We start from the raw sequence: 26251 nt of genomic DNA, 5'->3' as shown, positions 1-26251 counted from the left end.
GCAAGATGGCGGCAGCCTGGGGGAAGCACGCTTCCCACCGCCTGACCCGCCACGTACCCACTCCTAAGATGGCTTCTCCAGCAAAGCCCCACGCAGGAGGGCAGCTCGCTCACTGGCTCTGGCGCAATCACGTGGCCTCACCTCTTCGCCCCTCCCCCGACTCCACGGGCCGTTTCCGCCTCGAGCCCTGACGGACGGCCATCTTCCCCAATGGCCGCCTGCCACTGTTTGTGGCCCCACCCCTCGAGCGACTTCCTAGCCATTGGGAGGCGCTGGCGGGGTCCCGCGGCGCTCGCCCCGCCCATCTGCGCGGCAGGAGCCAATGGGCAGAGCGCGCGGGGGACGTGTTCGGGCGTCTCCGCCATTTTGTGAGTCTATAACTCAGAGCCGTTGGGTCGGTTCCTGCTATTCCGGTGCCTCCACTCCGTCCCCCGCGGGTCTCCTGTGTGTGCAATGGACGGGTGAGTAGTACTCGTTCGCTCTACCCCCTGTCCTTCTCGCGCTCCAGTCTCTTTCTCGTCGCCGCCCCGGCCTCCTCGGGGCGACGGTCCTGGCGCGCCGCTCCGCCTCCACCCCGGGCCCCGGGGCGCCGCCCGGTTCCCTCCCTTCCCCCCGGCCTGGGGCGCGGGTGCGGCCCTGGAGGGGGCCGCCAGGGGCGCGAGGCGGCGGGGGGTCCGGGGGAGCCCTGCCCGCTTCCGGTGCCAACGAGGCCTGTCCCGTGCGCACGCGGCGGCCGCGCGGCCCTTCTCGCTTCCCGTCCGGGTTCTGCGCGCACGCGCCGCCCTTGGAGAGTCTTGTGGCCCTTCCGGCGCCCCGTATGGTATCCGCGCGCCTCGTATGGTATCCGCGCGCGTGCGCGGCCTCGCGCGTTCCCGGCAGCTCTGGCGCGCGTGCGCGGGCTTTCCCGCCGCGCGGACTGCCCCGGCCTGCCCCGCCCGCCGCGGGCCCGGGCGCGGCCGGAGACGCCGCCCTCCCGCCCGGAAGGGCGCGGGCCCTCCTCCGCCCCCTTTGTTCCAGCCCGGCGTCTCGGGGCAGCGCCCCGGGCGCGGTGGGGGTGGGGCGGCTCGGGACCCGAGCCCGCTCCCCGCTTGCCGAGGTGTCGGGGCGGGGGGGGGGGGGGGGGGGGGAACCGGGCCGCGCGGCGGCCGGGGCTCTGTTCTCGGGAAGGGGTGGAACCCGGTGGAACTGCGCTCTCCCGTCTGGCACCCCGTGGGAAGCGTTCCGGGGCAGTTGCGGGTATTTTGTGGTGGGGTGCTTCGAACCAGCTTTCCTTTCTCTCTTGGGCCCGACCGGGCGGGGCGGGCGGTTAAAAGTGCCCGGAGGGTCACGTGCCTTCGGTGTCTCGGGTTTGAAATGATAGGTTTCAACCTGAATTGAGGCCAACCTTTTAGAAAAATTGCTGCAGCAAGAGGAACTTGATCTCCTCGTGGTCTGCCTTCCGCTTTGGCTGGGGTGGACTTGCCCAGAGAACCCTTTCCCGAGCCAGCAGGCCGTGTGCTCGGTTTTCTTGGCCGTCTGGTCAAATTCTCGAGTTTTGTCTCTTCCATCGCCCCCCCGTAATCTGGTTTGGGGGCGCATCTGCAAGTCTCTTGTCGGTGGTGGTGTTACCTAGGCAGCCGGGCCTGGTCTCCGGGTGCAGCTCCTTTTTGGTCTGCCGTCTTTTTGTATATGTGCTGCCGAAGCGAGCACTGGCCTGCCGTGTTTTTGGAAGGTCGGAAAATCTTTCCTAGAAAGGCCGTTTTACGTAAAACACTTGCTGTGTCCGAAGCCCTCGCTGGGAGTAGGAAGCCGCCAGGCGGCCTGGGTTAGCAGTTGGGAAACTGCGTACTTTTCATTATTTGTTTTTCTGGGAAGTTTTTTCTTGACTCATTAAAATTTTTAAAAGTCGTTGTCGCTGGCCCGTGAGGTTTTTGAGGGCAAGAGGTGGAGGTTCTGCCGTAGAGGCGGAGGGTGAGGATGGGGCAGGGCCCGAGCCGAGGCTGTGGTGGGAGCCCCCTCCCTGAGAGCCCGAGGGGGATCCTGCAGCCGGCGGCCCCGGGGCCCTCTGCCGGGCCCGAGGCTGGGCCGGGGGACATGTTGTGTGACATCATGAGAGGCTCTGGTCACGGGACCGCCAGGCCTTGGAGGCCAGGTGACCTTGTGAGGGCCGTTGCTGGCTAAGTTCTCTCCTGAACTGATATTTCGGGAGTCGTTAGTTTGTTGTCAGTTTCTGTTCACTACGTAGACGCCCTCGGAGGGTTCTGCTGTCCAGGGGGTGGGGGGTGGGGGGTGGGGCTTGGGCTGCAGGACCCAGGAGTCCGGGGCAGCTGTGCTCTCCCCCGGCCCCGCCTTTCGTAGCGGGGCCTGCTCTGGGGGGGCGGGGGAGAAAGTCCGCTCTCGTGGAGCCCGGTTGATGAGTAACTCGTGTCAGCTGTATCTGATCCTTTGCACCGAGCTGCCCACTTCTCGGCCCCGTGGGGCCCGGAGCTCTGATCTCGGGCCCTTGAGTTGCCTTTTTACCGGCCTGCCTTCTGCTGGAAACGTCCCCCAAGCATTGCCAGTTTCTAGAAAGCAAACAGCAGCACCTGAACCTTAACCAGCATCAAGTGTCTCTCCTAGGGCCTGTGGAGGGGGGTGTCTTTGTCTTTGGACGGGTCGGGAGGCGGGGCCGGGGTCCTGCCGGGAGGGAGCCAGAGGACAATGATGGCTCCTTTTCAAGTGGCGATTAAAGGGCGGACGGCTCGCTTCCCTGCTCCGGCCTTCTAGCTGACGAAGGCCTCGAGCGGGCTCGTGCGCCGGGATGTGGCAGGCGCCCTGGCTGACATCTCCTTTTTTCTCTCCGCAGCATCGTCCCAGACATAGCAGTTGGTACAAAGGTAGGCGCTTGTGACGTTGCTTCCTCCTTCCGCCCGCTCCCACCATGGGCTGCCCGGCTTGCTGCTCCTGGGGTGGACAGCCTGCCTCGGGCTGGGGGTGGGCGGCCCCTCAGCAGTCTGATTTCGGGATCCCCTGCCCTGCCCTCAAGCTCAGAACGGCTTGCGGTTGGAGGTGGGATGTGCGGCAGGGTGACTGGATTTCTGTCCTCGGTTTCGTGTGGGTAAAGTTGAAGTCTGTTTGCACCTCAAGCAGCTAGTTGGGTGGGGGCGCGGGACCAGAGAATCTCAGGGGACTCTGGGGTAGTTCCAGGCTGCTTCTGAGGCTGTCCTTGTTCAGATCATTTTTACTCAGAGAAACGGGATGGCGGGGGCAGAGTGTCCTGAGCCCCGTAGGTGGCCAGGTGTCCTGAGGAGCAGGTAGCAGCTGGTTTCTGGTCTGGTGGCCGCCGTGCCTGGGCTGGTTTCGGTTTTCCCAGGCGGGCTGTCTTTGCACACCGCCTGTCCCGATCTTCCTGCAGATAAAACCTGATTGGTGGCAGGAGGAGGGAGAGGGACTTCATCCGGAGTGCTGTGATTGGCACGGGGACCCTCCCCCTGCTTCTCTGGGGGCCACTCCAGCCGGAGCACCCCTTCCAGGGGCTGTCTCCTCCATCCCGTGCCCCGGGGGTCTTGGCTGCACAGGACAGAGGCCCTGAGCCTGTAGGGGGAGGGCAGCCTGGTCCTCTCTCTCAGGTTCAGGATAAGCTGGGCCCCAAGTGAGACGCCGGGGTGTTGGTGTGTAAGCTATCAATGAAGAAGCGAGTGGACTCTAGGCGCTGTTCCTGGCGTGGTGGTCGTTTGCTGTTGGTGCTGAATTGACTTCAGGGCAGGGGCCCTGTGGCAGCAGCTGGGAAGAGCTCCCCCGCAGCGTGGACTGGCCCACGTACCCCCAGGCTTCTACCCCACAGAGTGGCTGTGCCCCAGTGGGCTGTCCCTGTGGAGCCACTGGTCACCACGTGCACCTGCCTGCCCGCACCCCCCCCCCCCCCCGCTGGGGGAGGGGGCGGTGTCTGGGAGGGAGGCCTGGGGGAGATGGGTGGCCAAGTGGGCGGGGCTTGCCCCACAGACCCTGCAGATGTAGGCGTGCCAGGCCCTCTGCTGTGAGAACATGGTTGGGGCCAAGAACACCCCACTCCTGAGGGAATCCCGGCCCTGCTTGTCACCTGTCAGAGACAGGAGCCGAGATGCTCTTTTTAAGGTTGTGCAGCCGGTGTGTGGGATCTGCCTGGGTGCCCCGTCCCTGTCCAGCTCTGGACGGGGGCCCTTTGTGTGTGTGTGGGGGGGGGGCAGGTCAGGGCTCCAGGTCCACATTCCTACCACTCTGTCCTCGGTGGCTCAGGGCATTCTGCCTGGGTTCTCATGTGGCCCTTCATTCACGGCTGGGGCTGGTCTACTGCTCTGAGCCTTGGAAGCGCCCAGGTCCACTTGGTGAAAGTGAGCTGGGGCGTGACGGGTCAGGTCAGCCTGGAGTGCTTGGGGTTTTTAACATTTTGCTTCATTATAACAAATTCCAGCCCGTAAGTGGTCTGCGGTTCTGGGTCCTTTTCTGGACTCTAAGACCAGGCAGGGGTCTGAGCCTTTGCAGCCTCCCCATGGGCTCAGGTGCTGGCCCTCTGCGCATCCATCTCAGCCCTGAGCCCTGGGGAGCCAGGGGGTGGGGAGGCCCCCGCAGATGCCCGCCCGGCGTGGGGTCATGCCCGTAACAGGTGGCCTAGCAGCCAGAGCGGCCCAGAGCATCCTGTTTGCTGCCAGCAGTGTTGCCATGTGCCCGATTCCCGTCCTGAGGGGCAGACCTTGAACCTCCCTGGCTTCCTTTGGCTTGTCTCGAGGGGCAGGGTGGGGTGTGAGTGTCCCATGCAACTTCGGTGCTAGACCACGGGAAGGTGGGAAGGACTCTGGGTGTTTGGCATCTTTGTTTGTAAGTGGCAGTTAAGCTGGCCTGAGGGAAGGGCAGAGATAAGGTGTTCTTGAGGAGGGACGAGCTGGCGAAAATGGCAGTTGGAGGGTCTGGCCCTGAGAAAGGCTGGTTTTTGCTGTTCTGCCGGGAGGCCACGGGGCACCGGTTTCGTGTCCGGAAGTTGTTAGAGGGGAGCCAGACCCAGTGGGGTCTCCTTGCCCCTCGGGTGGGGTTTTGTGCTCGCCCGGCAGGAGGGCCCCCTGTCTGCTTCTTCACCCTGGGCTCGGTCTTACCTGGTTCTGGGGGTTGATTCAATTAGATTGAGATTAACGAGTCAACTAGTCGTTTCTGGAGAGAGAATGGGCTGGGCACTTTGGGAGCTTCTTGTTTGTCACCAAGGTGCCCGGCGCCTGGAGAGGTGGCCTTTCTGGTCATCGGGCTCCGGTTTCCTCAGACTGGAAAGTAGGACAGACTCCTGCGGCTGAGCGGGTGGCTGCAGTGTGTGTGACAAGGGGGCTTTGTCCTCGTGGGCCTTGAGTGGCTCTGCCGTGATTGAGAGCACGACGGCCGAGCCTCGGGGTAGCCAGCCTGAGCCCGTGCAGACCCCAGGCGTGGGGGGTGGGGGGACGGGCCGCGCAGAGCCCCTGTAGGGGACGAGACGCTGGCCCTGCTTGGGGAAAGACCCCCCCAGGGGCTCCGCAGGTGGGGAAAGGAGCTGTGTCTTAGGTGCAGAACTATTGGGCCTCCGTAGGGAGGGTTGGGGGGCGCTGTGGTGAAGATGCGGCTCGGTTCCAACCCGCCCCTCTCTTCCAGCGGGGATCTGACGAGCTCTTCTCTGCCTGTGTCACTAACGGACCCTTTATCATGAGCAGTAACTCAGCCTCCACAGGTAACCCTAACCGCGGCCCTACCTGGGAGCACTTCCTCTGTGTCTCTGAGGAGCGCACTTGGGGTTGGTTGGTCCTGGCCTTGGTGACCTTGAGCCTCACTTCCCCGGGAGCCAGGTGTGGAGACCTCCCTGTCCCAGCAGCCTCCCAGAGCTGGGAGGAAGCAGATACCAGGAGAGGGGTCCCTTGCTCTAGGGGAGCCGGGAAGTGCCTCGTGCCATGCACACCATCCTTTTGCAGCAAATGGAAACGACAGCAAGAAGTTCAAAGGGGACAACAGGAGCACAGGCGTGCCCTCCAGGGTGATCCACATCCGAAAGCTGCCCAGTGACGTCACTGAGGGGGAGGTCATCTCCTTGGGGCTGCCCTTCGGGAAGGTCACCAATCTCCTGATGTTGAAAGGGAAGAACCAGGTACAAGGCCTAGGCCTTCTCTGGGGTGGTCGCCGGGCCTCCCGGGTCCAGGCCTGGCTCACACACGACCCCCGCCCCCAGGCCTTCATCGAGATGAACACGGAGGAGGCTGCCAACACCATGGTGAACTACTATACGTCGGTGACGCCCGTACTGCGCGGCCAGCCCATCTACATCCAGTTCTCCAACCACAAGGAGCTCAAGACGGACAGCTCGCCCAACCAGGCAGTACGCGCCCTGGGCTGCGGGTGGAGGGGGGTGGGGTGGGCGGTGGCCTTGGGGCTGGTGGGACTCACGGCTCTGCCCCCACAGAGGGCCCAGGCGGCCCTGCAGGCAGTGAACTCAGTCCAGTCGGGAAACCTGGCCCTAGCTGCGTCGGCTGCGGCGGTGGACGCGGGGATGGCAATGGCTGGCCAGAGCCCGGTGCTCAGGATCATCGTGGAGAACCTCTTCTACCCGGTGACCCTGGACGTGCTTCACCAGGTGAGGCAGGGGGGTGGCGGGGCGGCGCCGGCCTGCGCGAGGGGCTGGTTCCGGGCTGAGGCCAATCCCTCCGCTGTGCTCTTCCCATAGATCTTCTCCAAGTTCGGCACCGTCCTGAAGATCATCACTTTCACCAAGAACAGTCAGTTCCAGGCGCTGCTGCAGTTCGCCGAGCCCGCGAGCGCCCAGCACGCCAAGCTGGTGAGTGGCCCCGGGGCAGCCGCGCCGCCAGTTGCCGGCCCCCACTCACAGCCCTTTTGCTGCCCCCGCAGTCGCTGGATGGCCAGAACATCTACAACGCCTGCTGCACCCTGCGCATCGACTTCTCCAAGCTCACCAGCCTCAACGTCAAGTACAACAACGACAAGAGCCGTGACTACACGCGCCCCGATCTGCCATCCGGCGACAGCCAGCCCTCGCTGGACCAGACCATGGCCGCAGCCTTCGGTAAGATGCCCGGTGGTGGGATGGCGGCGGGGCGGGGGGCAGGACGTGTAGCTCGGTCCTAGGCGCCCGGCTCTGCACCCAGGGAGGACAGCGCCCGTCTCCCGGATGCCCACACAGCATCAGCCCAGAACCCACCGGGTAGGGCGCTGGCAGCCGGCTCGCACCCGTGGGTGCGATGATTAGTGTCTTATTTGTTTCTAGGTGCGCCTGGTATAATGTCAGCCTCTCCGTATGCAGGAGCTGGTTTCCCTCCCACCTTTGCAATTCCTCAAGCCGCAGGTATTCAAACGCTCGTCCCCACCACCGACTCTGCATGCCCAACACCTCTCCCGTAGCTCTGCTTCCACGGCAGCCAACGTGGCGCAGTCACGGGGGGGAGCCCATCTTCCTGGGCACAGGCCTCCAGGTTCCCCACGGAGCCTGGACAGGGCAGTCGTAGGGCAGGGCTGTGCAGAGAGCCCGCTAACCCCACAGTCTCTGGTCTGGTTCCCTTCAAGCGCCCGGTGAGGACCAGCGCACGGTGGTTGGAGGGATATGCCCTTAGTAGGTGCGTTTAAGTGGCCTGGTAAGCGGAGCGGCGTGAGCTGGGCGGGCGCACCTGAGCATCCCTCCCGGGGGCCAGGCGCCCACCTACGTGACAGTCCTGAGCCTGTTGTCCCGCCCGGCGTGCCATTTGCATGGTGACGGGCACCTGCATGCGAGCACGGCCGAGGCCGCTGGGCTCGATCCTGCATCCGAGGAGCTGGAGCTTTCTGTGCTATTTGGCGCATGTAGACAGTCAAGCCAGCACGGTCTGTGCCACGAGAAGCGTGGAGGAGCCGCAGGCGTGCCGCTGGGCCAGCCGCTCCCCCCCCCCCCACCCCCTACGTGTCTCCGTTTGCATGAGGATGGGCAGGATCCGCGTTTCTGTCTCAGACAAGGTGGGCGCCGCTGCTTATCTGACCGCCTCTTCCCTCCAGGCCTCTCCGTCCCTAACGTGCACGGGGCTCTGGCTCCTCTGGCCATCCCGTCGGCGGCGGCGGCGGCGGCAGCGGCGGGCCGGATCGCCATCCCAGGCCTGGCAGGGGCAGGAAATGCTGTCCTGCTGGTCAGCAACCTCAACCCCGAGGTATGTGGCTCTTCTAGGCTGTCCTTCCGGATTCCTACTTCGGAAGTAGGAGTCGGGAGTTTGCTCTCAGGTCCTAGTGCAGACTGAGCCCCTCCCCCAGGCACTGGGGCCCCTGGAGCCGGATCCCCTGGCCTGGCCAGTGCCTGCAGGTGTCACGCTGTTCTCCTCTCTGCACTGACGTCACTCACTGCTGCGTCCTTTCCGCAGCGCTTGGAGTCCTCCTGTTTTCCTTAATATCTCAATGTACGTTCTTAATTCCATGATGCTGAGAGTTGAAGTATTTGGTGTTCACAAGAGCAGTTTTGCAATTTCGAGCCCAACCAACCTCGGTCTGCAGGGGCCTGCGGGGCGCCTCTGGGGAGGGGGTGCAAGCCAAGGCCACCAGCCACGGTCCCTGAGGTGGCAGCCAGGCCTGTGTTTGTCTCGGTGGCCAAGTTCAGCTCAGGGAGCTGGGATGAAATGATAAAGGCTCGAGATATTTTGATTCTTGAGAGATGGGGTTCCTGTTTATTTTAACGAGCTGCTCTCTTGCCTGTCTGAGCATGTGTGACTTGCGGCCTCTCGAGCCCTGTCCCAGCTCCTCTAGCCAAGCTCTCCGCTAACAGCCACCCCAGTGAGCCTGACTGGAGGCCCTGGTGCGGGCCCCGGGGAGACAGTTCCTGGAGGGCCTGTTGGGGGAGTGGGGGGGGGCGGGCGCTGTCTCCTCCCCGCGGGGGGCGCTCCTGCTGTCCGCCCGGCGCGTGGCTCGTAGTGTGTGTGGTCTTGACTGATGGGACACCGCGTGTTTTCTTATGTATTTACTGACCTGTGTTTTTGCTACTTTTTTTCTTTTCTCCCCTTCCCCTTTCCCAATTTTTTTTCTTGCCCTGATCCGGAATTTCTTTGCCAACTGACTGCACGGTACTTCTGCTTCCTGTTGTTGCTTGAAACAAAACAAAACCATAAATAAATAAAAACAAAATTCCCCCTCAAACCCTGCTCTCCGGAAACCAACCTGCCCTTGAATATTAACATCCTGACAACTTCATCATCCATCAACCTGCACGCCTGCGGGGCTGCCTCCTCGTGGTGGACGATTCCAACTCGCCCCCTGACCTCTCCCTTTCCCTGTCCCTCGCTGCCTTGCTCTGCTGTCCTCTAAAGAGAGTCACACCCCAAAGCCTCTTTATTCTTTTCGGTATGTTATCGTTCCCACTTTTATTATCTTGTTTTCGTGTAATTGAGGTGGTTGTCACGCTCTGAGGCGTCCGAGCGTGCTGTCTGGGCTGCGCTTTGCCTACTGATTGGACTCCAGAGCATGGTTTACGGCCCCGCATGCTATTGGCAGAGTAGACGTGTCGGTAGCAGCCGCAGGATGACTCTTGGCAATTGGCCTTTCCTGGATTTCAGGGCTTCTTTGCTGAAGGCAGCCCTCCCGGTAACGCTCCCTGCGACTAGACAGCTTCTCAGGCAGAATAGCAGAGCTGCGGGGAGAGCCAGCCCTGTGCGGGAGTGCGGGTCGCGGGGCCGGCGGGGAGGGGCCGCGGGGCCCGGGCGGCTCAGCAGTCTGTCCCTGTGCCCTCGAAGGCGTGTACGGCGACGTGCAGCGGGTGAAGATCCTGTTCAACAAGAAGGAGAACGCCCTGGTGCAGATGGCTGATGGGAGCCAGGCCCAGCTGGGTAAGTAAGGGCCGCAGGGCCGCCGGGCCGGGGGGCTGCGGAGTCGGCGGCCAGGGGACTTGGGTCACGTGGGTCCTGTGTCGTCTTCCCCACCAGCCATGAGCCACCTCAATGGGCACAAGCTGCACGGGAAGCCGGTGCGCATCACACTCTCCAAGCACCAGAACGTGCAGCTGCCCCGTGAGGGCCAGGAGGACCAGGGCCTGACCAAGGACTATGGCAACTCGCCCCTGCACCGCTTCAAGAAGCCCGGCTCCAAGAACTTCCAGAACATCTTCCCGCCCTCGGCCACCCTGCACCTCTCCAACATCCCGTGAGTGCACCCTGCACCTCTCCAACATCCCTTGAGTGCCTGTAGAGGTCTCCTGGGACGCTCCCGCTTCCAGGGGCTTCCACAGGCCGTAGGGAGGCCTTGCTGGAGGCCCAGCCGAGTGTGTTCTCTGCTTCTAGTGCACCTTTCAGATGCTCATGGTCATTTTCTGATAACCTATTTCAGGGGCCCCTAAAAAGCTCCTGGAGACCCCACCCTTCCCTGGACGCTCAGCTGCTGTCTTGAGGGAATGGCCTTGACCTTCCACGGAGTGGCTCAGGTCCCTCTCTCTCCCTGCAGGCCTTCCATCTCTGAGGATGACCTCAAGATTCTCTTCTCCAGCAACGGCGGGATCGTGAAAGGGTTCAAGTTCTTCCAGTGAGCCCAGCCCCACCCCCTCGCCCCGCTGCCCCTGGGCCTGCCCTGCCCCACTCGGCCCTTCACGCCTCCTTGTGTCCCCCCCGTTTTCCCTGCAGGAAGGACCGCAAAATGGCGCTGATCCAGATGGGCTCCGTGGAGGAGGCCATCCAGGCGCTCATCGACCTGCACAACCACGACCTGGGTGAGAACCACCACCTGCGGGTGTCCTTCTCCAAGTCCACCATCTAGGCCGCCACCAAGGACCGGCCTGCCGGGCACCCGGCGACAACTTCCATCATTCCAGAAAAAAAGCCACTTTAAAACGCAGCTGAAGTGACCTTAAAAAAAGACCAGAGATTTTATTTTTTTAAAGAGAAATCAGTTTACCTGTTTTTAAAAGAAATTAAATCGAATTCACTTGCTCACCTGGGGGAGGTGGGGTGCCAACCTCAGGCTCTTGGTGACCGTGGAGGCCCAGCCCGGCCCCTTGCCCGTGCCTTCTGTAGTCTGTGTGGCGGGCGCTCCCAAACCTCCACTCGGCTTTCTTGTGCCTTAAACCCGCTGCTCTGGCAGGGCCTGTCTTGGGGTAGCAGACGTGTAGGGGTTTGGGGGCCTGGTGGGGGGGGCGGTCAGCCTCCCGTGGGATCGTGTGCCTGCTGCGGTGGGAGACCGTGGGTGGCCAGGTGTGGCCGCCCCCCAATCCTTGTATCATTTGCCCCCCGGCCCCAGGGCCCCTCCCCGTCGCTTCTTCAGCTTTGTTTCCACCGTAACCTCTGTATTATGCTTCGATGCAGCTGCAGACACCTGTGCCTAGCAATATTTCCAGTTGACCAAATATTCTAATCTTTTTCATTTATATGCAAAAAATAGTTTTAAATAACGTTTTATATAGCAAGATGATAAAAATGGTATGAGTGTAACCTAAATTTCCTCCTCGTGGTATGACTTTGTATACTGTACTTTTATTCCTTGTCACTGAGTCGCAGGGCAGGATCTAATTTCCAGGGCAGACACAATGGGGCCGGCACGTCTGCGACCTGCCGATGCCTTACTCACAACTGTCCTCTGTCCCGGAGGACAAGTGCTCTTAAACTTTCAGGGTTTCTTTTTTCCTGCAAATTTTGGACCAAAGTTTTGTTTCTGTTTTTTGTCTGCCTCTAATGCTGGGACCCCAGGAGGTGGGACAGCAGCCCTAACCTTCCGGTCTTTACCGCCTTGTCCTGCACTCACGGGTCCAAGGGGCTCCCCACGCAGGCCCTGTGCTGGCCGGCTCTCCTTCAGGGCCTGGGCCTCAAGTTTCCATGTCGGGGTGGAACAAGGGTGTAAATATTTATAATTTTTTATACCTGTTGTAAGACGTGAGGGGCAGCAATTGCGGTTTTTTTATGGTGACACAGATGTATATTTTGATAACAGCAATTACAGGCTCAGTATTGTAAGGAGCATGGCAGGCCACTGCCCGCTGCCGGCTTGTAATGCGGAGAGAACTGAATTAAAGCAATTTTATAACAACTCCTACCTTTTCTGTAGGCTCTTTTTTCCTGTCCACATGTAGGAGGTGGTCTGGCCGGTCTGTACTGGACTCTGAATAAATTCTCTGTATCCTGCACTTGATTTCCCTCTTTATTGGGCCTGTTTGTTTCACTGCTGTTTCCTCCTCTGTGTAAACTCAGCCGTGTTGTTCCCCTCACTTCTCGCTTGGGGGTTTCAGGGGGCCTGGAGGTGGGGCCCCACATCTGCACTCCACTAGACAGATCCCCGCCCCCAGTTGCGTGCACAGGGGCCCCGGAGGCCGGGTCTGCCTGCTTGGCCCCGTGACCGAAATGACACTCCAAAAAGCCGCTCAATGATCTGCCTTTTATTGTCTGATGGGGCCCCACGTCTGAGTTCTGCCTGACCCCCCCCCCCCCCCGCCCCCTGCCGCGCGGCCCCGCCCCCGCCCTCAGTCCTTGAACCTGCGGACCGCCTGCATCTTGCGGTAGTAGCTCTCTGCCTCTGCCTCCGCGGCCTCCCGCTCGCACAGCACCAGGCTGCCCGCTTTGCGCCGCAGTGTCGACTCTCGGCTGGCCGGCCCCAGGGCCCCGTCGGCCACACCCAACGGTGGCAGCCCCTCGCCTGTGGCCAGGTTGACGGTGGCCACGGCCCCAAACCGCGGCTCCTCCTGGTCCACGTCACCAACAGAGGAGCCTGGGGACACGCCCGGGGGCTTCGGTCCCCCACGTAAGCCGCGAGCCAGGTCCCCCAGCTCATAGCCGCCCTCCCCCTCAGCCCCCTTGGCCCCGCTGCCCGCCGCCTTCCACTCCCAGGGCCCGTTACCCGCAGACAGGTGGACCACAGGGTGGTGGGGCGCGTGGGCGTCGATGGTGACGATGCTGGCGGAGTCACGGTCTGACGGCGACCTGTACTGGGAGGAGTCGGAGCTGGCGCTCGAGGACGAGGCCGTCTCGGCCGCCTTGGGGCCCGGCCCGCCTGAGGCCTTGGACATGGCGATGACCTGCAGCAGCCGTGGCGGGTTGGCCACGCGGGGCTGCGTGGAGGCCGCGGCCACCACAGCGCCGCTCTTCTCTGCCATCATGAGCCACTTGGCCCGCACGGCTGCGCTGCTCTTGGGGGACAGGCCTGCTGCAGCCTGGACCCCCTCCTCGGGGATGTGCACCAGTGGCTGCGGGCCAGCCCGCGGCGGGAGGATGACCCGAGGCCCGAGCCCCGGCCGTGCCTGGACTGTGGGGTACAGTGAAGGCGGGGCTGGACCTCCTTCTTCCCCCTCCTCGTCCTCGTCCTCATCCTCATCCTCCTCCTCTTCTTCCTCCTCGGCCATGGGCTCCGCTGGCGCCCGCAGGTGCACAGGGCTGGCCTCGTCCGGCAGCCCCAGGCCGCGGCCCTCCAGCGACTTCTGCTTCCACTCGCTGATGAGCTGCTTGGAGCGCGAGGCGTCCAGAGGCACGTGGATGGTCATGTGGCGGCGGGCGGGGTCATCGAGCGAGGGCGTGCTGACGCGGGGCAGCGTATGGCTGAAGGTCACCATGTTCTCCTTGCCCATGGGGCTGCGCGGGGCCAACAGGTCCACGTCCACACTGGCCCGCTTCAGGCTGCCCAGTGAGGTCTTGTCGCGGGCCACAGGCCGGGGCACACCCTCCAGCCGCCCGGGGGGGCCCAGCTCGTCGGTGCTCACGGACTTGTTCTGCTGGTACACCGAGTCGTGGCCCCGCTGGGTCAGCGCCCGCAGCGCATCCTTGGCAGGTGCCGGGGCCGCTGGTCTCTCTGCCGGCGGGGCCTGGAAGTTGCCCACAGCGTGGCAGGCCTAAGGATGAGACACGGGCTGGGCGTGGGGCTGGCAGCCAGAGACCAGGGTCCCCAGCAAGTCACAGACTTGCCCGGGGGGTCCGAGAGGGGACGTCTGCCTTTCTCCCAACGGGACAAATTCTAGCCTCAGGTCGCTCACGCTGCACATTGGGCAGGTCTGGGCCCGTGATATTCTGCCTCTAGCTACCAAGGGACAAAACTCAGCAGAGTCCCCCAGGGTGGGGCTGGCCTCCCCCCTCAGACCTCCCCCTGGGCACCCGGACCTCTCCCCTCAGCCCCTCACCAGGTAGGCAGCGATGCCGGCACCAATGAGGAAGCCGGCGTAGACGTCCACCGGGTGGCTGCGGTACTGCGTGATCTGGGTGAGGCCACAGACGCCCGCCGCGATGGCAAAGGAGAACACCAGAATGGGCTTCAGCAGCTTGGTGGCGTCCGAGATGACCGAGTTGAAGTACATCTGCAGGGGGGCAGGCCGGGTGGTCAGGGCAGCCGGTCCTGGTGGGGTGTCCAGGGCACGGGGCTGGGCCAGCCGGGACTCACCGACACGTAGACAGCAGCGAAGGCGGACAGAGTGGCGTGCTGGGATGGGAAGGTCTTCCTGCAAGAGGCACCCCGGTGAGCCCCGCCAGCTCTGGGCCCCTGCCTCAGTTTCCCTGCATGCTCCACGGGACGGGGGCCGGACACGCTCACCGTGCAGACAGGATGGCGTGGGTGTCGTGGCCGGAGCAGATGTCCTGCGTGATGTAGGGGTTGGCCTCACACGATGTGCCCAGCAGGGTGTAGTTGGGTTTGCAGACCGTCAGGAAGAAGGGTGCATGGTAGCCCGTGGCCAGTTGGATGACGTCGGTCACCAGGGCTGTGGCACACAGGCCGAACACGTGGACGCCTGCGGGGTGGGAGGGTTAGGGCCGGGCGCGGGAGCTGGGGCCAGACCTGCCACCCTCGGCGTGCGGACGCTGTGGGGGACTCACCTACAAAGCGCACCGTCCGCCGAAGGAAGGAGTTGAAGTTGCAGCCGCCGGCGTGGATGCTGCCCTCGGGCCCGCCCGGGCCCCCGCTGCGGCCCCACAGCCGGGACTGCATGCAGTACAGCAGGCCCTCGCCCACCATGATCTGCCAGACAGGGAAGGTGCTCAGTCGGGCTCCCGGCCGCGGTGCCCACAGCTGGCCCCGCCCGCCCCAGGACTCACCGAGGCCGCAGGCGCAGCGAAGGCCAGGCTGAGGAGCATGAGTAGTGGGATGAGCTCCTCGCTGGTCTCCACGTAGGGCATGGAGAGCGCGCGGTCGTAGCACTGGAAGCCCACCTTGGCCGGCTTGAAGAGGTCGGTCAGCTCCAGGAAGTACAGAGACACGACAGAGGACGCCACTATGGGCAGCTGCAGGAACGGGACTGGCCAGGGTCACGCCACACTCGCTGACGGAGCCATCCGCCCACGAATTCAGTCCCTTCACTGATTCATCCACCTATCCACATGTCTGTGCTGCTGCCGTTCACCCACGGATCAGCTCATTCAGCAATCCAGTGACCCACCACCCATCTGGGTAACATCCACAGATCCATCCGTCCAACAGCCATTCCTGCACCCCTAACTCACTCATCGATCCACTAATCAGCCCATCCATCAACATTCCTTCCATGCATCCATCCGTCATCCATCTGTTCACGCATGCTTCCTTCCTTCCTTCCATCTATCCATCCGTCAATCAACCCACACACCCATCCACCCACCCATCTATTCATCCATCAGTCCATCATCCGACCATCAACCCTACCCACCCACCCATCCATCCATCATCTTCCATCATCCAGTCATCAATCCACCATCCATTCATCCACTTAAGCTTCCTTCCTTCCATCCACCTATCCATCCATTTACTCACCCATCCATACATCTAACCATCCATTCATCCTCCCACCCATCCCCTCATCCATCCATCATTCATTTATCCAAACACCCATCCATCCAACTTCCAACATCCATTCATCCATTTATTTATTATCCATCCATCTGACCACCCACCCACTCATGCTTCCTTCCTTCCTTCCATTCATTCATCCATCCATCCACCCACCCGCCCATCCATCCATAGGTATGTCCATCCACCTACATTTCCATCCTTCCCTCCTTCTTCCCTTCCACTCACCTACCCACCCATCCATCCATCCATCCATCAATCCACCATCAATCCAACCACCCATCTATTCATCATCCATCAACCCATGCTTGCATCCTTTTTTCCTTTCACCCATCCATCAACACACCTACCCATCAGCCATCGATCCATCAACCCAACCACCCATCCATCTATCCAACACCCACCCCCCCATTCATCCATCATCCATTCGTGCTTCCACCTAACCACTCACCCATCCACCCACACATTGATCCACCCTTCCTTCCTTCCAGCTAACCATCCTACCCACCCACCAATCCATCCTCCCATCCATCCATCCACCCACCCACCCATCCACTCATCCATCAATCATCCATTCATCCAAACACCCATCCCTCCATCCATCAACTTACAACATCCATCTATCCATTTATTCAGTTTCAATCCATCTGGCCACCCACCCACCTACCGAACCCACCCTTCCATCCATCCACCAATCCTCCCATCCATCAATCCATCATCTTCAATTATCCATCCATCAATCCACCATCCATTCATCTATCCATTCATGCTTGCTTCACTCACCACCCATCCACCCACCCACCCATCTATCCATCCATAATCCATCCACCCATTCATCCATCCGTTATCCATCCATTCACCATCGATCCTTCAATTATCTTCCATCATCCATCAATCCACCTCCATTCATCCATCCATTCACTCATGTTTCCTTCCATCCATCCACCCACCTATCCATGCATCATCCATCCATCCACCCACACTTACTACCCTCCACTTACCAGTCCACCCACCCATCCATCCACTTACCCATCTATTCATCAACCCACATACCCATCCATCACCCCCATCCATCATTCATCCATTCATCCCTCCCATCCATCATTCATCCATCCATTCATCCATAATGTAGCCATGAATTCACCATCCATCCATCCACTTATCCTTCCTTCCTTCTTCCATCTATCCATTAACCAATTCATCCATCCATCAATCCACCATCCACTCATCCATCTACTCATGCTTGTTTCCTTGCTTTCCTCCTTCCTTTCATCCATCTATTCAGACAACCATCAACCGACCCACCCATCCATCAATTCAGACAACCATCAACCAACCCACCCATCCATCAACCACCCATCATCTTCCATCAATCCACCAACCATCCATCAACTCATCCTTCCTTCCATTCATCCATCCACCCATCATCCATCCATCCAGCATCCACCCATCCATCCATTCATCATCTTCCATCACCTATTCCTAACCTAAATCCACCATCCATCCATCCATCCACTCATCCTTCCATCTAGCCGCCATCCATAGGTCTACCGTCCATACATCTATTCATGCTTGCTTGCTTCCTTTCTTCCTTCCATTCATTTATTCATACATACATCCACCTACTCACCCATCCATCCATCCATAACCCCACACACCCATGCATCCATCATCTTCCATCATCCATACATCAATCCACCATCCATACACCCATTCTTCCTTCCATCCATCCATCTTCCAAAATCAATTCATCAATCAACCATCCATTCATTCATCCACTTATGCTTCCTTGCTTCCTTCCATCCATCTATCCATCCATTTACTCACCCATCCATACATCTACCCACCAGTCCACCCAACCATCTATCCATCAACCCAGTCATCCATCCATCAATCCACCTACCCACCCACCCACCCATCATCCATCCATCCACCTCTATCCATCCACTCATGCTTCCTTCCTTTGATCCGCCCATCCATCCCTTCATCCTTCCTTCCATCCATCAATCTACCCACCCACACACCCATCAACCCGTCCACCCATCCATCCATTCATCCACCCGTCATCCATTCATCCACAAACACCCATCCATCAGCTTCCAACATCTACCCATTCACTTATTCATTATCCATCTATCTGAACACCCATCCACCCACCCATTCAGCCTCCCATCCATCATCCACCCATCAATCCACCCTCCATCCACCCACCCACCCATCATCCATCTACCCATCCATCATCCATCCATCCATCCATCTACACTTCCTTCCTTCCTTCCACCCACCTATCCATCCATTCAGCAACGCACCCACCCATCATCCCTCCATTCACCCATCATCTTCCAAGTTATCTATCAATACACCATCCATCCATCCTCTTGTCCTTCCTTTCTCCCATCCATCCATCCATCCATCCATCCATGCACATCCATCCATCAATCCACCATCCATTCACCCATCTACTCATGCTTGCTTCCTTCCTTCCATCGACCCATCCATCTATCTGTGTATCCATCCACTTACCCATTCATCCATCAGCCCACCCTCCCACTCATCCATCCAACCACAACCTATCTACCCATTCAATAATCATCATCCTTTCATCCAAACACCCATCCCTCTGTCCATCACCTTCCAAAATCTAACCATCCATTGGCTCATACATCTGACCACCCATCTTTCCTCCCATCAATCATACATCCACCCACTTATCCATATTCCATCCACCCATCCAACCACACACCCACCCACCCTTCCACCATCTTCCATCATCCATCCATCAATCCACCATCCATCCACTCATCCTTCCTTCCATCCATCCATCATCCCACTCATCCATCAATCATCCATTCATCCAAACACCTATCCCGTCCATCAACTTGCAACATCCATCTATCCAGTTATTATTTTCCATCAGACCACCCTCCTACTCATCTGTCCATCCATCCACCCATCCTCCATTCCTTCCATCCATCCATCATACATCCATCCTGCCATCAATCCACCCACCCACACACCCATACATCCACCCACCCACCCACACACCCATCAAACCATCCACCCATCCCTCCATCAGCCCACCCATCCATTCACGCATCCATCCTCCCATCCATCATGCATCAATCCTACATCCATCCACCCACCCATTCATGCTGCTTGATTCCTTCCTTCCATCCATCCATACACTACCCATCCATCCACCCACCCATTCATGCTGCTTGATTCCTTCCTTCCATCCATCCATACACTATCCTTCCATCCACCTGTTCATCCATCTATTCATTTGTCATTCATCCGTCCTCTCCCATCATCCACCCATCAATCCACCATCCATCTATCTACCCATTCTTCCTCCAACCCATCCATCCACCTATGCATCCACCCACCCACCCATCTACCTATCCTTCCCTCCACCTACCCATCCATCACCTGTCCACCCACCTACGCTTCCTTCCACCCTTCCCTTCTTCCTTTCTTCCACCCACCAATCTTTCCACCCATGCTTGCTTGCTTCCTTCCGTCTGCCCACGCATCTATCATCTGTCCATCATCTTCCATTATCATCCATACATCAAACCACCATCCATCCATCCACTCATCCTTCCTTCCATCCATCCATCAATCATCTTCCATCATTCATTCATCAATCCACTGACCATTCATTCACCTACTTATGCTTCCTTCCTTCCATCCCACTCATCCTTCCTTCCTTCCATCCATCATTCCATCCTACAACCCACCCATCCATAGATACATCCATCCACCTACACCTCCTTCCTTCACTCCTTCTTTCCTTCCTTTCACTCATTACCCAACCATTCATCTGTCATCCATCAATCCATCATCTCCCATCATCCATACATGAATCCACAATCTATCCACCCACCCATCCATCCATCTACCCAATCTTCTATCCAACATCCAACCATCACCCATGCTTGCTTCCTTTTTCCCCTTCATCCATCCGTCAACCCATCCACAGATTCACCCACCCATCCATCCACCCACCCACCCATCTGTCCATCACTCACCCACCCATTCATCCATCCATCATCCATCCTTCCATCATCTTCCATCAGCTATCAATCCACCTCCATCCACTCACCCAACCATTCCATCATCCATCCATCCATACCTCCTACTTCCACTCACCCACCCACCCATCCACCCACCCATTCATATATCAACCATCCAACTATCATCTTCCATCATCCATCCATCAAACTACCATCCGCTCATCCGTCCTTCCTTCTATCCATCCATCTGCCCACCCACCCATCTATCCATCCATCCACCTACCCAACCATCCACCCACCTCCACTTCCTTCCTCCCTTCCCTTCTTCCTCTCTTTCACCCACCCATCCATGAACCCTTGTTTGCTTGCTTCCGTCCTTCTTTCCATCCATCCACCCACCCATCTGTCATCTATCCTTCATCTTCCATCATCCATCCATCAATCCACCATCCATCCACCTCTCCTTTCCTTCCATTTCATAATTCACCCATCCATCATTTTCCATCATCCATCCATTCATCCATCCACTCCTGCTTGCTTGCTTCCTTCCACCTATCTACCCATACATCCATTCACTTACTCACCCATCCATCAACCCACCCATCCACCCATCCACTCTCCCATCCACCCATCTATCTTTGCATCCATCTATCAACATACCTATTCATCCATCCGTTCATCAGCCCACCCATCCTCTCATCCATCCATCATCCATTCATCAACCCACTCATCCATTATCCATCCATAAGTCCACCATCCATCCACTTACTCATCCGTCTATCCAGCCATCCACTCATCAATCATCCATTCATCCAAACACCCATCCATCATCAACTTCAATATCCATCTATCCATTTATTCTTTTTCCATCCATCTAACCAACCACCCCTCTGTCCACCCATCCACCCATCATCCATCCATCCACCCACCCACCTATCCATTTTCCCATCCATCTACCACCCATTGATCCATCTTCCATCATCCATCCATCCACCCACCCACCTATCCATTTTCCCATCCATCTACCACCCATTGATCCATCTTCCATCATCCATCCATCAACCCACCCATCCATCAACACCCATCCATCCATCTATTCACCTATCCTTCCTTCCTTTCATCCTTTAATCCACCCACCCACACACCCATCGACCCATCCATCACCTATTCATCCATCCATCCATCTACACTTCCTTCCTTTCCCCCTTCCTTTCTTCCACCCACCTATCCATCCATCAATCCACCATTCATGCATCCACTCATCCATCCTTCCTCCCAACCATCATCCATCCATAAATCCACTATCCATCGATCATCTATTCATCCAGTCATCCATCAATCATTCATGCATCCAAACACCCATCCCTCCATCCATCAACTTCCAACATCTATGTAACCATTTATTCATTTTACATCCATCTGACCACTCGCCCACCCACCCATCTGTTCCTCCATCCACCCATCCATCATCCATCCCTCCATTAATTTCCATCATCCATCAATCAATCCACCTCTATCCATCCATCATCTTCCATCATCCATCCATCTATCCACCAATTCATGCTTCCTTCCTTCCTTCCATCCACTCACCCACCCATGCATCCATTCGTCTTTCCACCCAACCATTCATCCATCCACCCCCCCATCCATCCATCCATAAATCAACTATCCATCCACTTACCCATCTATCAACCCAACCATCCACTCATCCATCAATCATCCATTCATTCAAACACCCATCCCTCTGTCCATCAACTTCCAATATGCTTCTATCCATTTATTCATTTCCCATCCAGCCGACCACCCAGCCAGCCAGCCATCATCCATCCATAAATCCACCATCCATCCATCCACTTACTCATCCATCCATTAACCCACCCATTCACTCATCCATCAAGAATCCATTCATCCAACATCCACCCATCCATCCGTTCATCCACCCACCCTTCCTTCCATTCATCCAGCCATCTACCTATCCATCCTCCCATCCATCTATCATCCATCCATCATCTGCCATCATCCGTCCACTCATACTTGCTTCACTTACCCATCCGTCCATCAACCCACCCACCCTTCCACTCATCCATCCATCATCCATTCATCCATCCATCCATCAATGCACCCACCCACCCACCCATCCATCTACCCACCCATCATCCATCCATCCACTATACTTCCTTACTTTTCTCCCATCCACCCATCCATCAACCCACCCATTTCCCCCATCCAACTATCATCCATCCATCCATCCTCCCTTCCTTCCATCCATCCATCCAAGCACCCATCCTCCATACATCATCTTCCATCATCCATCTACCAATCCACCATCCATTCATCCACCCACTCATGCTTGCCTCCTTCCTTTCTTCCATCCATCCATCCATCCATCCACCCACCCATCATACCACCCACCCATCCATCAGTCCATCCATCCACCCACTCACCACTTCATTCATCTCTCTCCTCCAGCTACCCTTGCTGTCTTGAACAACCTAGAAACAACAGACAGGTTCCTGCCTCTGGGTCTTTCCTCTCAGGGATAGAAGGACGCACTTAGACACTCCCCTGGGGTGTCTGGCCCTCCTCGGAGACCCCCTTCCTGGCACCAGCCTCTCCATCCCTTGCACTGCTTTATTTCCTCTGCACCCTGTACCTCTATGTGCCAACTTCACACTCGGCCCTGAGAAGATGGGCATCTGGTCCATGGCAGGTGCTGAATAAATGAACGAATTCTTTGAATCATTCATTTGTGCAACTGTCCTTCTGCACACCCTGATCATGTGTCCTCAGGTGATAGGCACACAGCACACATGACACTCCTGCTCACAGCAGCCGTGACGAACGGGAAGGAGGCTGAGGTTCAGGAAAACTGAGCTGGGTCTGACCAAGTCGCAGACATGGCGCCCGAGGAGGGCAGGGGGGCAGGATCTACACCTCACTCACTCACCCACTCGTGCTGCAAAGCTACTGAGCAGATTCCAGTGGAACCTTCTTGTGGAAGCAGAACCTCCCAGTGTCCTCTGCCTCCCCTTCTGGTCCAAGGATCTCAAACTCAAACCCCCACCAGGGCCAGGTGGGGCTGGCACATCTGGGGACCAGAGAGTAGGAGGGCCCCTAACGGCGCCCAGCTGCCTTGGGAAGCCCCCACCTCCACTCGATTTGTACGGCGCCTTGAGAGGGGCCTCGGCCCTCCACGCAGCCCTGGCCGGGGGCTCCCAGAGGGGAAGTGCCAAAGGTGGGATTGCAGGAGCTGGGCTGGTGTGCAAGGAGCGTTTATTGAGTGCCTGCTGCATGTAGGCATGAGGCCCAAAGCAGTTAAATGAAGCCACCTGCCTGGGCTTGCATCCTGGCTCCACCTCTTCCCGATGCCTCAGTTTCCCCAGCTGAAAACAAGACCAATAAAGTGGCCACCACCCAGGGCTTCAATGCAGGACTGGATAAGCAAATACACTGAAAGCGCTTAGAGTCTGGCGCACGTGGAGCCTGTAGTGGTATTAGCAGCAGTGAGCGGCTGCCTCCGTGATCACGGTCAGGGTCACCTGGCTCGGTGGGCAGACGGCGTCAAGCCACAGAGAGGGTTTACGTGGGGACTGGGAAGCGCCTTAAAATCACCAAATCTCTCCGCGACAGGGTCGTGCTGAAGACCCCCCACGACCTTCCAAGTCCCAAGCGGTGTGGCTATAACGCCTGGCCGGCTCCCCTGCTTCTCCTCCAGCCTCTGCCCGCATCTGCCCGCCGGCCCAGACTGGAGGGAGAACCGGCGGCCCCTCGTGGCAGGTTGGGTGGTGGCGGTCCCCCATCAGAGCCCGCCACCACCTGAGGGCCTGTAAGTGCCTCCGGAATCCCACCACCCGCCTCTCACCGCTTCCCAAGACCCTCGGCTGAAAACCAGGAACCTCTCAGCGCATATCTCTGCACCAAAGGAAGATCACTCACACACACCCACGATGTCGAGCCAACTTGCTTGCTTTGGGGGCGTGTGTGTTTAAAAACAAAGAAGAAAAAAAAAAAAAAAGGAATGGAACACTGGCCGTAAAGGAAATGCAGACCGGGACTGGGATATGGTTTTTCACCCACTGGGTCGGTCAAAATCCAGACGCCGCTAACGCTCGGGGCAGACGCAACTGCGGGAAAACAGGCACGCATGTGGGCGCCTCCGTGGGAGGACTTTGGGGTCTTTCCCGAGTGACCACACCCTGCTCCCCAGGGAGGTACCCTGCAGATAAGCTCTGCACACTTGTGTGGGGTGACACAGGCCAAAGGGCTTAAAGAGTCTCCTTCTAGGAATGTCTGTGAGACACAAAGGCTAGGAAGCACCCGAGTGCCCAACTCCCTGGGGCTGGGGCCCAGCACTGGAGTACTACACGGCAGTGAAAAAGGATGGGGCACCATTTCCTGGGACGATGGTAAGCAAAGATCTCCGCTAGAAAAAAGCCAAGGGCAGGAACTTGTGTTTGCAAAGGTGGTGGGGGGAGGTTGCATATCTGGTGGACTTAAATGGGTGTGAAAGGTTTTCTGGGAGGGGACACAGGAGAGAGTAGTGGGAAGTGGAGGGGGTAGGCGCCTGGGGAGTAGGCATCTCCGTGATGCCTGGAGAACACTGAGAAGGTACAACCTACTGTCATGAGGATTCAAATGCAAATCCGAAGAATCATCAGATTTCCTGCCCGCTGGGGAGGTACCCACCAGCCTGGGTGACCCTGCACAGCGTGGCAGGGGATGCTGTTTGCTCAGGTCTGGTGGCCCGCTCCCCCCCCCCCCACACACACACACACCTTGTCTGGGCCCCTCGCTGGAGCTGGGTTTCCCGGCACGGCAAGCAGGGTGCACTGTGGGTAACCCAGGTGCTAACCATCTAAGTGTGGCTACACGTTGTCTGGTCATTAGCGCTTAGTATGTGCCAGGTGGCTGCATTTACCGTCTTTTACTTTTTAAACACTCACGAGGCCTTCACTATGTGCCCAGCCTGTTCTATCAGAGCTTGGCGAAGTGCAGGAGCCTCCATCATTAGCAGAGGAGGGATCTCAACTCAGACCTTCAGGCCTCCGGCCCTCACGCTGGAGGAAGACACCGCATCCATACCCCGCGCCCCGCCACCCATGGCCCCCAGCGCCTTGCTCCAGGCCCTTCATTTGCGCTGCTGACCCGTACCCCAGACTGCAGGCCCCGCCTCCCAGCATCTGCCCAGCTCCTGCAGGACAGCCTTCTGCGTCTCTGCAACGCCTACTCGTCCTACAGAGCCCAAGTGTTCTGACCCCCCCCACCCCCAGGCACCCTAGCTGTGCCCGTCCCTCGGCGTGGGGGTCCCCGAGGACCGGCGGAACTGAGCCCTCTGCCCCTCCCCCACCAGCGCGACCACCCCCCCACTCACCTCTACGAAGTAGAAGCAGGGCAGAAGCGTCATGCTGTCCTTCGGGCTTTTATTCTTCTCCTTGGTCGAGATCATGGTGCCGGGGGCGCCACAGGCCGTGGTGGGAGGGGACGAAGCCGCGCTGGAGGAGGGAGGGGCGCAGACTGAGCCCTGGGGGGACGCGGAGCCCGGCGCCCGCGGAGGAGGGGCGGGCCAGGATGCGCAGGAACCGCCCAGGGAAACTGAGGCCGGGGAGAGGGGAGCCCGCGGCCTCCCCCGCGCACTGCGGCCCTGCCCAACGCTCCGGCTGCCACTCCGGATGGGGAGCCGGGAGGGGGCTCGGCAGAGAGGGCGGAGACGGCCTGGCCAAGGGGCCTCCGGGCCGGGGCCCGTCCCGCGCGTCAGGGCGGGGGCCTTCGGGACCCGAGGAGCGGTGGGGTCCTCGCTCAGCCCGAAGGCCCCTCACCTGGCGCGCCGGCGTTCTGTGGGCGGAGCTGGCGACGACGGGGGCTGCGGCGCGGCTAGCACAAAGCCGGCCCCTCCCCCGCGGGGGCGGAGGGGAGGCGGGGAGGGAGGGGCCCCGCCCGGCCCGGCCCGAGACCCCGCTCCCGGCGGCCTAGAGGCGGCGCTAGGGGCGGGGGCTCTTTGTCTCGACTCGTCGGGGGCGCCGCGCGCGTCTGCCGCCGTCCCCGCGCCCCTTGCTCCCGCGCCCTTACTCTCTGGGTCTCCGGGATCTCGGTCTCCCGCGGGCGCGGGCATGGGCCGGGGTTTGCGGGCTCCTCCCCTCCCGGACCTCTCGGATGGGCCCGGGGAGCCCCATCGAGGCCGGGCGCTGGGAGAGTGTCCTGGTCTCCGGGTTTCTCGCCTCTCTGCCCCCCTTTCCCGGCGCGCGTTTCCATGGCGAGCTCCCGGGCGCCCGAGCCTTCGGGAGACAAAAGAAGCTGGGGGTGGGGGGCCGCCCTCACTCCCGGGCCCCCGCACCGCGCACCGCCCACCTGTCCCCTGCGCCCCGCCGGGGTCCTCTCTCCGCTCGTCCAAACCCGGCCCCTCGCCGGGCCCACAGCGTCCAGGACGCACGGCCCTGGATGCCCCGGGATGCGCGGGCGGCGGCAGGGCCCTCGTGGTGAATTCACGTGAGGTTCACTTAGGCAGCGCTTGCTCTTTGCAGGTGTTTCCTCTTTTCCACACACACACAGCCATGCGGGGT

General features: G+C 59.3%; 2 protein-coding genes across 5 annotated transcripts; one reads left to right on the top strand and one right to left on the bottom strand.

Moving 5' to 3' along the window:
• The first annotated feature begins 424 nt into the window (after positions 1-424).
• Positions 425-10801, top strand: PTBP1 (polypyrimidine tract binding protein 1). 4 transcript variants are annotated; one of them, XM_065875210.1, is made up of 15 exons: positions 439-461; positions 2825-2855; positions 5605-5680; positions 5919-6091; positions 6173-6319; positions 6404-6574; positions 6665-6775; positions 6847-7021; positions 7223-7300; positions 7981-8129; positions 9273-9306; positions 9696-9788; positions 9885-10101; positions 10399-10476; positions 10575-10707. In XM_065875210.1, the coding sequence occupies exons 1-15, from the start codon at positions 454-456 to the stop codon at positions 10705-10707; spliced, it is 1674 nt and encodes a 557-aa protein (XP_065731282.1). In that variant the 5' UTR covers positions 439-453. The 4 variants fall into 4 exon arrangements, with proteins under 4 accessions (XP_065731281.1, XP_065731282.1, XP_065731280.1 ...); XM_065875208.1 differs by having other exon boundaries at positions 454-461; positions 7244-7300; XM_065875209.1 differs by lacking the exon at positions 7223-7300 and having other exon boundaries at positions 425-461; positions 10575-10801.
• A 1599-nt stretch (positions 10802-12400) lies between these two features.
• Positions 12401-25140, bottom strand: PLPPR3 (phospholipid phosphatase related 3). The gene is made up of 7 exons (XM_065875203.1): positions 25066-25140; positions 14952-15137; positions 14733-14874; positions 14452-14647; positions 14302-14359; positions 14045-14218; positions 12401-13759 (listed from the first exon to the last, which is right to left on the bottom strand). The coding sequence occupies exons 1-7, from the start codon at positions 25138-25140 to the stop codon at positions 12401-12403; spliced, it is 2190 nt and encodes a 729-aa protein (XP_065731275.1).
• Between the last annotated feature and the right edge of the window lie 1111 nt (positions 25141-26251).

The sequence above is a fragment of the Phocoena phocoena genome, chromosome 3 (assembly GCF_963924675.1).
Source record: "Phocoena phocoena chromosome 3, mPhoPho1.1, whole genome shotgun sequence".
In the NCBI taxonomy this organism is placed as follows: Eukaryota; Metazoa; Chordata; class Mammalia; order Artiodactyla; family Phocoenidae; genus Phocoena; species Phocoena phocoena.
This window is presented reverse-complemented; position numbering and strand designations above follow the sequence as displayed.

What these genes read in the sequence shown, in the direction of transcription:
- PLPPR3 (XM_065875203.1), bottom strand. Translation starts at nt 25,140, where the DNA reads ATGATCTCGACCAAGGAGAAGAATAAAAGCCCGAAGGACAGCATGACG. An exon ending in TCGCTGCGCCTGCGGCCTCG is followed by an intron (nt 14,875 to 14,951) that starts GTGAGTCCTGGG and finishes CCTGTCTGGCAG; the next exon opens with ATCATGGTGGGCGAGGGCCT. An exon ending in GCGGACGGTGCGCTTTGTAG is followed by an intron (nt 14,648 to 14,732) that starts GTGAGTCCCCCA and finishes CCCACCCCGCAG; the next exon opens with GCGTCCACGTGTTCGGCCTG.
- PTBP1 (XM_065875210.1), top strand. An exon ending in TCAGCAACCTCAACCCCGAG is followed by an intron (nt 8,130 to 9,272) that starts GTATGTGGCTCT and finishes TGTCCTCTAAAG; the next exon opens with AGAGTCACACCCCAAAGCCT. An exon ending in AAGCCTCTTTATTCTTTTCG is followed by an intron (nt 9,307 to 9,695) that starts GTATGTTATCGT and finishes GTGCCCTCGAAG; the next exon opens with GCGTGTACGGCGACGTGCAG.